Source organism: Etheostoma cragini, chromosome 15 (assembly GCF_013103735.1).
Source record: "Etheostoma cragini isolate CJK2018 chromosome 15, CSU_Ecrag_1.0, whole genome shotgun sequence".
In the NCBI taxonomy this organism is placed as follows: Eukaryota; Metazoa; Chordata; class Actinopteri; order Perciformes; family Percidae; genus Etheostoma; species Etheostoma cragini.
Window position 1 is genome coordinate 20366657 of NC_048421.1, and position 12429 is coordinate 20379085.

Consider the following 12429-nt stretch of genomic DNA (forward strand, 5'->3'; position numbering starts at 1 on the left):
GTAATGGAAAACCAAAAAAAGCGAGTAGACCCGAGGCGAGTCGAGTAGATACCACGCAGTGGAAAACCGCCATAAGTCTCTGAACCAGCTGGGCATCGCTGGCCTGGGTACTTGGGTCCTCACTTCCTTCTGCAGGGGGGTGGGGGAGACTGGAGCATCCTCTGTCCCTGCTGACACGGTGTAGCTCTGCTTTGATTGATGTGTACCAGATGAACTAGGAGCAATCCCCAAATCACCACCAAGCAGTACTAATTTAAAGGCTCTTCAATTTGCACAATACTTTCATATGACAAACTAAGCTCCAGTGACTGTAGCTGGTAGGACAAACAGGGTTGGAATGCAAGTTTACTCAATCACTGTACTTAAGCACCAATTTGAGGTACTTGTACTTTACTCGAGTCTTCTCTTTTAATGCCATTTTCTACCCCGCTACATTTTAAAGGAAACTATTGTACTTTTTACAGTATTTCACTACATTATTCTGACAACTTTAGTTACTTTACAAATTAAGATGTATGCATAAAACACATGTAGTTTATGAAATATGATGTTTTATTATAAATGAAACTACCCAACAATATACAGGTCTACAAGTCCAGCTGAAATGATTAGCAGATTAAACATAGAACTGTTTCTAGTTTCTACAACGGGAGGATTTTTCTGCAATGAGTACTTTTACTTTTAATATTTTACTTTAATACATTTTCCAGATGATACTTACATATTTTCAATTAAATAACATTTTCAATACAGGAGTTTTACTTGTAACAGAGTATTTTGACACTGCGGTGTGAGTGCATTTACTAAAGTAAAGGATGTGAGTACTTCTCCCACCCCTGCCTGTATCATGAGGGACTCCCAACCCTGAAAACAGACAGCTTGCTTCCCTCCAATCAGACAGGGGACGAGCCAGCATCAGGGACAGCGCCACCAGGCTGAGGGACAGCGTCTTCGCTGATGCTATAAGATAAAAGAAAAGAAAGAAATCTGCATCTCACTGAACAACGGGCTGCTATCCCTGGAGGCTGACTCCGACACGATGACGGCTGGCTCTACATCATCCCTCAAATATAAACCCCAGACAGCCCCATGGGGCACCATGTCATCCTTTCTCATAAATAGTCCTAATATACAGTGGCTTGAGAAAGTTTACACACCCCTGCTGAAGTTGACTAAAAAGAGCAATGAAAAAACATCTTTTGGAAATTGATCTTAATGTCTTAATTTAAAACATTTAAGAAAATCCAACCTTTTAAAACACAATTTTCTTTATGAATAAATAATATATTGTAAATAAATAAATGTTCTTCCTTAAAAGACAGGGGGCATAAGTATACACAACCCTATGTTAAATTCCCATCGAGTTAGGGACAGATTTTTATTTTTAAAGGCCAGTTATTTCATGGATCCATGATACTACGCATCCTGATAAAGTTCCCTTGGCCTTTTGAATTAAAATAGCACCCCCCCCCCCACATCATCACACACCCTTCACCATACATAGAAATAGGCATGGGAAACCTTCCATAAGAGCATCTCTCAATGCAAATCAAACCAGCTATTAGTCTCACTGAAATAACACCATGCCTATCTCTAGGTGGGGGCCAAGGGAACTTTATCAGGATGCATAGTATCCTGGATCCATGAAATATCTGGCCTTAAAAAATAAAAATGTGACTGTCTCTATGGGAATTTAACATAGGGGTGTACTTATGTATTTTAAGGAATAATATTTATTGATTTACAATACATTATTCATGCAAAAAGACAATTGGTGTCCTTAAAGGTTGGATTTTCCTACATTTTTGAATTAAGGCATTAAGATGAAAATTCCAGAAGAGGTTTTGTTTTTTATTCCCCTTTTTTAATCAACTTTAGCAGGGTGTGTAAACTTTCTCAAGCCACTGTAGATCTGTTTCTTTTTCAGCTTCCCTTATCAGAATTATGGGCTGATAATCTCAAGTACTGAAATATTACAAATTTTGTTCCAGTGGAAAGGATGATTTGAAGCAGAAGATCCAGATTGGCCTCTGAACTGTGACATGCGGTTCCTGCAGCAGACCGATGTGGACAGAAGAGGGCAGCAGATGGAGGTTTATCTGTGCTGCTCATCATGATGAATGCACTGCAACATATCACATAACACAAATCGTATGTACCATCTTGTGATTCTTTTAGCAACAATTTTTAAAATCGATACTTCCCCAGAATCAATATTTATTTCAAACCATTAAACACATAATAAAGCAACATTTTACGTAGCTACCATAGATTTAAGTATCACTTGAAGTAGTCACTGATGCCTTCTTTAACTCATTTTAGATTTGTTACCGATAATAGGATAAATGTAGTACCTCATATCTGCATTCCCCATGCATAATTCAATTTAATAAAACAGCTGGACACATTAAATGAGGTATGCATGATGAGGCCCCCTATTGGCTGACTCAGTGCCTTAGGGAGGGGTAGACATGATTTTAGTGCTTATTTTACAATAGGAGTTAATGCAGTCACCTTTGGAGTAATACACTTACTTTTAGTTCATTTCATTTTACTTAAAAGTCAAAGTTCAGGACCATTCTTAAGAATATTTCTTTTTACAAGTTTTATACACACCGGTTTTGCATCAGTCTGTTCCCCCATTAACCCTCGTGTTGTCTCTGTCGACCATGAACTGTTTGTCGTGTTTTTCGCTTCTTTCAACGCTTTTTTAACAAGTTAAAAAAGCTAAAAGGATAGATTATTCTGACTAATAGTTAAGATCAGAAGATGTTGGGTGAATCACAGATGGTATGTGTCAAAGTTTAGGCAGGATACGGTTTTAAAACCATTTTAACATTGTTCTCAAATTAAATCAAACACCCAAAATTCAAAGGACGTAATCATTACTTTTACCTGGGAAGAATGATTCATGGGTTCCATACAACGTACATGCATGTATCCAAGTTACTTTGGGCAGTTTGGTTGAAAGAAACCCATATTTCTGATTTAAAAAAACTTTGAAAAACGGGTCACGTTTGACCCGAGGACAACACAAGGGTTAAATAGTGTTTCCCTCCAGCTGATGTGCGTAGCACCCCCCTCCGTTGTTCAGGTTTGGTTCAGGTTAAGGCCTGGGGAACACCGGCCCAGTTAATCACTTGCTTCAGACAAACTCCAATCATAGTTTCCAAAACATGTTTATCCAAAAATTAAGATAAAAAAAAATGCAGAATCCACTGTTATATACCTGTTGAAAATGCTTTAATTCACTCATATAACCACCAACACATGATCAAATACAGATGACAGGTTGGCTTAAGTAGGCACAAACAGAGCTGTCAGTTCTCTGGGTAGAAGTGGCACACACAGTCAAATGTTGTGAAGTAGAATTGACCTAAATCATAAAAAAGTTTTCCAGGAAATGAATAATTGCAACTGAAATTAATTTCCTCATCAAAAAAAGTAAAAATGTCAAATGTCAACACAGGGAGTCTACAGATCTAAGCAAAAAAACGTAACTATTCCCTTCCCAAAGTATACTTACTCATTTCCCAGGTAACGCAAAGGAAGCTACATTTCAACATAAGTAAAACTATGAGATCATGAATATTTCCCTCTGGTTTGAACCTGTACTAGTCGCCTCAGCCATGTCTCCTTTAATCCCCAGCTTGGGTTTCCCTTCCCCCACTAGGGCTGGGTATCAATTTCAATACCCTTTAGGCACCGACCAAAATCAAAAGAAAATCCAATACCCAATTGCAAAATCTCAGCATTAGTGAGCCAATAAGCACACAGCATGCTTCTACCAAGATCTAATAAAATCCAGGCCGTAATGTGTAATATTGTAATTTCTTTTTGTTTTATAAAACTGGTATGGAACCAGTACCAAAGTCACGTTGTTGGTATCAAAGATTTTTGACCGATCCCCAGCCCTACTGCCCACTGTGCCTGCTAACAACCTTTGTTTCAAATTCTCCCCCATCCTTTCCATCCTTCTTTATTTTCTCTATATCTCCCTACCCACCCGCCTTGGCCTCTTTGACCACGCCCACCCTCCGCAAATGACAGTGTTCAGCTGTTGACCACCCGCCCGGCCCAGGTCTCGTGTTTGGTTCCCGGCTTGAGGTGGGTTATGGTCACCTCCACCGCCTGGATCTTCACGTGTTTGGGAGGGATGGAGCAGATTTTGTAGCTCATCTCGTCGCCTTCCACCGGCACATACTCGCCCTCGATGCTGGCGGGGAGAGGGGAAGAAAGAAAAGACCTATAATGAAAGAGTGGAAGCAACGCGGCATTTGGGCCTGTCCTAGTATTGGACTGAACTCATTTTTCTCCTCTTACCCTTTTGGTGCTGGACCAGCAGTGCAACATTTGTTGAATTCAGATACTCTTTTTCAAAAATACACTGTTTTGTTTCAGATTAGTCTATATATTGACGACATTTCCTCTACGGGATTGTTCTGGTGCCGCCGGAGGTCCTGCCGGATGTCTTTCTTTTTGTTAGCATTCTAAACTCCAGGCCATTCGGAAAACATCTTCCAAAATACAACCAACAATCAAATTAAGTTCTTGTTATCTTTTTTTGGGGGGTAAAATTGTCATCACAGACTTGACAGCCTTTTTGATTCCAGAGCTCGCACCCCCACATGCACACATTCCACTAGGGTTGAACAATATTGTTTTTTAGCATCGACATCACGATGTGCGCATGCGCGATAGTCACATCGCAGAATATTACGATGTTCCGCAAAAAGTTTTTTGCTGCTTGATTGAAAAGTAAACTTCCACCGTTCTCCTTTTACATGATTATTAACGGCTGACCCTTCCCCTTTAAGACCGGTAGCCATGTGGGCAGCATGTGTATGTGACGTTAGTCCGTCGTTATGTGAACTGAGCCTCTCCGTGTGTAGATAAGTACCGTAGCCAGCAGCTGCCGCTGACACAGTGATGCGCATAGTTTTGATGGGTGGTCAGTGAAGCTCCAGTAGTCAGTGTTTTATGTTTGCTGCAAATACACACTAAATCACCTGATTAATGCAACATAATCACAACGTCAACAACATTTTTTGCAATGTCAGATTTTTTAAATATCGTGCAGGCCTACATTCCACCACAAAGAGTTCCTTCTTGAGGCTATTTTGCAATGGCAGTGTTACTCCGCCCGGGCTCGAAAGTTTGGGCACCCCAGGTAAAAATTAGTATTAATGTGCATAAAGAAGCCAAGAAACGATGGAAAAATCTCCAAAATGCATCAAATGACATATTAGACATTTGTATAATAAGTCATAAAAAGTTAGATTTTATTTCCATCATTCACACTTTCAAAATAAGAAAAAACTAAAAAATGGCGTCTGCAAAAGTGTGGCCATCCTGCAGAGTTTATAGCATGCTCCGCCCGCTTTGGAAAGCTGAGATCTGAAACTGTCATGGATTGTTCTCAATCATTGTCTGGAAAGATCCATGTCATGTCAATCTTAAGGTTTTAAAAGCCCAGACTCACCTTGCCCCAACAACTCAAACTGAAAATAGTTGATGCTCACAAAGCAGGAGAAGGCTATAAGAAGATAGCAAAGCGTTATCAGATGCCAATATCCTCTGTTTGGAATGTAATTAGGAAGTGGCAGTCATCAGGAGCAGTGGAAGTTAAAGCAAGATCTGTAAAACCGAAAAATATCAGACAGAACAGCTCGCAGGATTGTGGGAAAAGCAAGTCCAAACCCACGTTTGACTGCACAATCCATCCAGAAAGACCTGGCAGACACTAGAGTTGTGCTACACCATTCCACTATAACAACATACTCGTACAAATATGGTCTTCATGGAAGAAAAACCTCTTCTACGTCCAGAAAAATCAGCGTTTGAAGTTTGCAAATGAACAAATAGACAAGACTGACGCATTGTGGGAACACGTGCTGTGGACGGATGAGGTTAAAAAGAACGTTTTTTTTATCCTAAACACACCTCAAAATCCACGTTGGATTACATCAAGAGGCGTAAACTGAAGGTTTTGCCATAGCCTTCACAATCTTCTGACCTCAACATAATTGAAAATCTATGGATAGACCTTAAAAGAGCAGTGCGTGACAGACAGCCCAGAAATCTCAAAGAACTGGAAGACTTTTGGAAGAAAGAATGGGCGAAGACACTTCAAACTAGAATTGTTTGTATTAACTCTGCAGGGTGCCCAAACTTTACCAGACGCCATTTTTTTGTTTTCTGTTATTTTTAAAGTGGAAATGATGGAAATAAAACCTAACTTTTTGTTACCTATTCAAATTTTTAGAATGTCTAATCTGTCATTTGATTTCTTTTGGAGACTTTTCCATCTTTTCTTGGCTTCTTTATGCACGTTAATAGACTTTTTTTTGTATATACTGTACACACACACACACACACACACACACACACACACACACACACACACACACACACACACACACACACACACACACGACGTCTACGCATTTTAAGCCTCTGTGTATGTGATAACTAAGGCACTGTGATGAAGGCCATCAGATAATCTGTTTTCCTACCCACTCTTGCAGCTAGCTAGCTCTAGCTACAGCCATCCCTTTTAGTGTGGTGTGTGTGTGTGTGTGTGTGTGTCTATGTATGTGTGTGCCCCTACTTCAAGACACCAACATTGTTTGAGGTCAGAGATTAAAAAAGCAGCCCTCTCACACAGCTCATTAGAGACAATGAAAGAAAAACACACTCATTATCATGCTTCACCCCCAAAATAACTTACTCTGAGATGTGGACAAAGATGTCGTTGCCCCCGTCGGATGGCGTGATAAAGCCATGGCCTTTGGAGCGGGAGAAGCATTTACACACACCAGTGAACAACGGACCCTCGGATGCACGAGCCGTCCTGCACACAAAAAAAAAAGAGAGAGAAAGAGAGAGCGAGCAAGAGAGAGAAAAAGAGAGAGAGAGAGCAAGAGAGAGAAAAAGATAGAGAAAAAGATAGAGAGAGAGAGAGAGAGAGACAGAGAGAGAGAGTTTGAAAAGTGAGAGAAAAAACTTGTCCAGGTCATTCTGGCCCCACTATACCGCTATATATTGCAATATGTAACTTAGCCAACAGGGTATCAACTCATGTTTAAATGTTTCACGTCGGCGGTATGTGAAATGTATGCAGGCACCACCGTTTTTCTCAGCCAGATTCTGCCAGAAAGAATTGAAGCGCACCACAGAAGCAGGTCCCGTCTCTCGTTCTCTGGTGAAAGTCTTTTTTCGTTATTTTTCTAACTTTTTCAACAGAGGAAGCGGACCTCAATCGCTTCTAATTCCCTTTCTCCAGTCAAAAATGTAGAAAAGAAATCACCTTATTTTTATTTTAGACCGAAGAAGATCCTCTGACTTGGATACATCTATACATGGAGAAGCTGATCATTTTGCAGTTTCCCACAGAAACAGTAGAAATGATACGAGACAAATGAAACTTGACTGGGTTGGTTAAGGCCGGCTTCTGTTTGGCCTTTAACTCCATTTCAGATGCTACATGAGAAACTAATGCATTCGACAAACTTCACTTACTACACTGGAAACATATGACCATAGAGACCCAAAACTATCCCTAAGGGAAAGAAAATGACCGAAAACCCACAAAGAGACACATATTTATGCTATGCTGAGAAAGGACGCCTTAAAGCCCCGCCAAATTTTTGCACCTTAGTCTTTCACAAGGCTAGGAAAATCACTTTTGTGTGTGTGTGTATTTATGTGTGTGTGTGTGTGTGTGTGTATGTGTGATTGTGTGTGAGTGTGTGTGTACTAACGCTGAGCAGGTCCTGTTTCTGCGTGTGGGCAGAGGGCTGGGGATGAGGTAACTTCTCATGGGGGAAGGAGAGCGGTCTCTGTGTCTGCAGGCTGGAGGATGCAGGCACTCTGATTGGACAAAAAAAAAAAAAAGTGTTACATCATCCATCAAATAACACAAAGCAGTATACTGGTATACCGTGTTGCTTTCGGTACTACACTTCCAGAAAACAATGTTAGACAAGTCACCAGTAAAGGGACTAAGCATCACTGTTGGAAGAAGTATTCAGATCCTATACTTCAGTTGAAGTACCAATACATCAATGTAGAAATTCTTCATTACAAGAAAAAGTCCTTCACAAGAAATCCTACAGAAGTACGAGCAACAAAATGTACCTAATCTAACTTGGTTTACTTGGTCTCCACGGTGCCTTTGTTATCCCCTACATTGCTGCTAAATTAATTGGTCCCCTGCACACCCACACTGTCTGACCTCAATTTCAAGGCCATCACATACATCGCAACCATAATAGCCAAGGACAACACACACCCACTCAACAGTTATTTGACCATTCCGCCCTCTGGACGCAGGTACAGCTCCCTGAGTTGCAAGAAAGCTCAGTTAGCAGCCCTATTCTCGCTTTGCCAGGCCTTCCTCCACAGCACCGCAGAGGAGGGTCTGGCGAGTCCACACAGCATTCAGGGCCGCGAGAAAAACATGCTCTGGTTTATTGGCATTTCTTTAAATCAATCGCAACGGTCATTGGCGTTGTAAGCACCAAACGGAGCAACGGCGCCTCTGCAAAATATACTCTTGGGAAAGAACTTGTTTTAGTGGATGTTCCAATGTTTTAGTCGTGCAACAGAAAACTCAGATTGGACAGATTGTCTAGCTAGGGGTCTGGATTTATTCTGCAGAGATCTGAGGAGCAGGTAACCAGAGTCCTCAGGAATCCACCGGAGTTTAAAATTACACAAACAAAGAGGAAGGTGAGGGACATCCCAAACTAAATGTGTATAATAGCAGCCTTAAACAAGAGTCCCAGATAAATCCCTCTGTCTGTGTTATTTCTCTGCATGTCATTCTGTTGTTTGTACTTTTGTTTCTCTGTAAGCGTGCCGTTTCCATAACGTACAGTGTTTGTGACAAAGAATTTTCCCCTGGGGACAATAAAGTCTAAAAGTAGTTTAAAAGTGTTTGTGACACAAAGGTCACACAAATTTTCAGGTGGGTTGCAAATTCCACTAACTACTCAGGCAAATAAAGCAATCATTGACCTCCAGGTGGCACTGTAACAACCAAGTTTACATTTTTTTGCCTGGTCAAAAAACTTTCACCATTCTAATCTCACAGTGTTTCTGAATCTTTCCAGCAATCTTCTGCTCTAAAAATATATAATAATAATAATAATAATAATAATAATAATAATAATAATAATAATAATAATAATAATAAATATATATATATATATATATATATATATATAAAAATAATATAATATTTCTGTCTTTGTGTATATATTTGTGTCTTAATTTTTCTAAAAAAAAACACTTTATTGTTAGGAAAATTGTCCCCAAACCATGTCACGATTATTAGCTGGCTTTGGTGATCTAAAGGTAATGGTGAAATTCCAATATATCAATCTGTTTCAATTATATGAGTCCATCATTCTTTTTATAAAAATAGGTCCTTTTCAGAAATTTTTAGCAAAGGCTGAGACATCCCAACTTATAGTATTATGAACTCTAAGCACTGGATTCTTTCCCATAATGCAAGTTGATAACATCATTTATAAGATCCTTTCTGTCTGCTAACTGCCCACATCGAGTTTGTAATGCAGGCTTTTGTATTTCTATTCTTCATGTGTAAGAGAGGTTACAGTGTGAACCCGTCAAACAAAGAATAATTCTTTACCTGGTGAAACTGGTGACTGCGGGGATCCTGCAGAGATCAGCGGAGGGGTCACTGGTCGAGACCCTTGGATGGGCGTGGTCTGAGATGACATCACGGAAAAGGTGGAGTCAAAGGGCGGGGAAGAAGGGGGGGGTCACTCAAGCGGGAACACAGCAGAAGACGTTAAACACCTGGAAAAATAAGGAGGACATATTTAGAGTCTACAAACTTATCGTGGTGCAACATTCCCACACACAAACGCATCTCTCACACACACACGCGCACACACACACAAACACACACACACACACACACACACACACACACAATCGTTCTGGATCGATAAAATGTATATTGATTCAATCCAACACGACATCCCAATATTATAAACACAAAGTGAAAATATTGATACATATTGTCATCTTTAACACACACACACACACACACACACACACACACACACACAGCTTGTCTCACTATCTTTGTGGGGACCTGTCATAAACATAACTAAATGCTGAACCTTAACCCTAACCAAATCTAACCCTAATCCTAAAACCGAGTGTTAACCCAGCCCTAAACAGCCCTTTAAAGTTGTGGGGTCCAGCATTTTGGCCCCAACACACTTAACTACACTACAAATGTAGTTAAACGAGAAAACACACACACACACTTGTTCACGACACTGAATCAGTGACCACGCTGGAGCCATTCTCAGAACTCTCATTACCATGGCAACACCAATTTGAGGAGAGGCCTGAGAGAGAAAGAGAAAACAGCTTCTTCACTCACGTTGGCGCGGGACTTACATAATTTATTCAATTCAATTAATGACATCACAAGCTGTGTCAACCAATTAGCGAAAGGCAGAAAAAGAAAACCTCCATTGATCAAACTGTATATTGCTCTAAGAAAAAAATAATGAGAGGGGGAGGGAGGGCTGTTAAACAAATATAAAAGTAAACAACGACAGAGGCTCTAGGTCCAGCACTCACATCAATATTTCTCTGAATTTCTGTAGTTGTTGACACAAGTGGGAGGGGTTTTTCCATTTTACAAAAACAGGATATACAACGAATATGTCCCCCCCCATATGTTTAGAAAAGGTAGATGTACCAACGATTTCAACCCTTTTTTACTGACGGTAGGAAGGGGTGGAAAGAGAAAAAAATACTGGGTACATTTCAGATCCTGCTTCTGATTTCAATAAGCAAATAAAAAACTCATTTCTATCGTTTTGAATTTAAAAACGAAACTGTGACACCCCTAACAGCCTTGAACAGTGACGGACTGACAATCTGTGCGTTCTGGAAAAGTCCAGAACGGCAGTAGGCCCAAAAAAAGTATAATAAAGGCATATGAACAGCCAACAGCAGGGGCACTAACACCATTACTAATACACCACGTGTATATTTTTTAAAAAATAACTGGGGAAGAAGATTTGGCCTAGTAGCCAGTTTGTGACTACTAGCAAATTTGAAACAGGAGCAGATCAGTTCTTTTAATACTTCCATGATCAGGACAGAAAAGTGTACAGTTTTCCAGCCTGAGCGGCAGGGCTGAATCAAATCGCCGGCAGAATGGCTAGCAGAAAACTTGAGGAGAAAGGTGGATGGGAAAAAGTAAATAAAAAGAGGGCTAAGTCTCTCGAGACTGATACAGCCAAATGCAAAAAGCTCCCAGAGCTTTCCTGATGAGGGACAGACAGCGAGTTAACGTCACATCAGCAAGAGGTACTGGTAAGTACCAGGAGCAGGACCCATTAATAGGCTGCCTACCTTAGTCAGCTACCAACAAGGGTACGTGCATCATGATTATGGAAATGATATAGTGCTGTCACGCCTAACGTGTAATAATTTCTGTGTGGCACAGTTTACCTGCTAGGATGAAGACTGGGGTATCGAATTAAACAGGAAAACCTCAGGCATGCACTGGTACCACTCTAAACATGCTAACAAACAGGGAAGGGTGCTAAATAATTCACAAAATTTAAGTTTGACCCCAAAAAAATCATAGCTTGGACTTTGTCTTCCATCAGCGATTCACAGCCTTAATATGATCAAAATATGACATCGACAAAATATTAAATAAGGTATTCAATGCTAATTCTTTTACACAAAGCAATACATTATTTCACCAATAACAGATACTAACCTTTCTTTAAAACCATTTGTTTATTCAGCTTGAAGATAGTTAGGTATAACTATAGGCTGTATATATTTAATATTAACCGCCTATGGGTATAACACTACAATATCTATCTAATCCCCATGTTCAGGTACAACCTATTTTATCTCTGAAAGGGTTGTAGGCAATACTCTGCACTGTTTTATGATTATAAGTTTGTGTAATTTGGGGTTTCTGTGGGCAGTGAAATGTCATTATTTGTATTTTGTTTTTATTTGAAGGCTGATATGCTTCATTTATAAATACAATCCCATTTATCATCATTGGTTTTGAGATGTTACTTGCTGTGAATACCTTGTCTGATAAGCTACAGTATTATGGCATGGTATCAGTATCGTTTTTTTTAGCTCCAGTCTGTCCCTGGTCTCGCATTGCCAGCCCTACCTCGACAGCGCAGCAGAGTTTGGTCTGGCTACACCACACAAGCTTTCCAAGATAGGAGAAGAAAAAAAACACTCTGGGTTGTTTGCATTTCTTAAACCAATCACTATCGTCTTGTGCGGAGCTATGCTCCGGTTGCAGCGAAGGTGGCTAGCAACCATCCACTATCATTACAGCCCCGGCCCAGGGACACATCCCCAGTCAGCCCCCAGCCAGCTAGCAACCAT

General features: G+C 40.3%; 1 protein-coding gene across 1 annotated transcript in view; it reads right to left on the reverse strand.

Moving 5' to 3' along the window:
• Positions 1-3221: 3221 nt before the first annotated feature.
• carhsp1 (calcium regulated heat stable protein 1) overlaps positions 3222-12429 on the reverse strand; it is a 30260-nt gene continuing 21052 nt past the window's right edge. Inside the window, exons 2-5 of the mRNA XM_034893733.1 lie at positions 9659-9828; positions 7764-7872; positions 6731-6853; positions 3222-4216 (exon numbers count right to left, since the gene is read on the reverse strand). Of these exons, the coding sequence (XP_034749624.1) occupies positions 4054-4216; positions 6731-6853; positions 7764-7872; positions 9659-9749 (486 nt within the window). The 5' untranslated portion in view covers positions 9750-9828 and the 3' untranslated portion in view covers positions 3222-4053. The remainder of the gene's footprint in view (positions 4217-6730; positions 6854-7763; positions 7873-9658; positions 9829-12429) is intronic.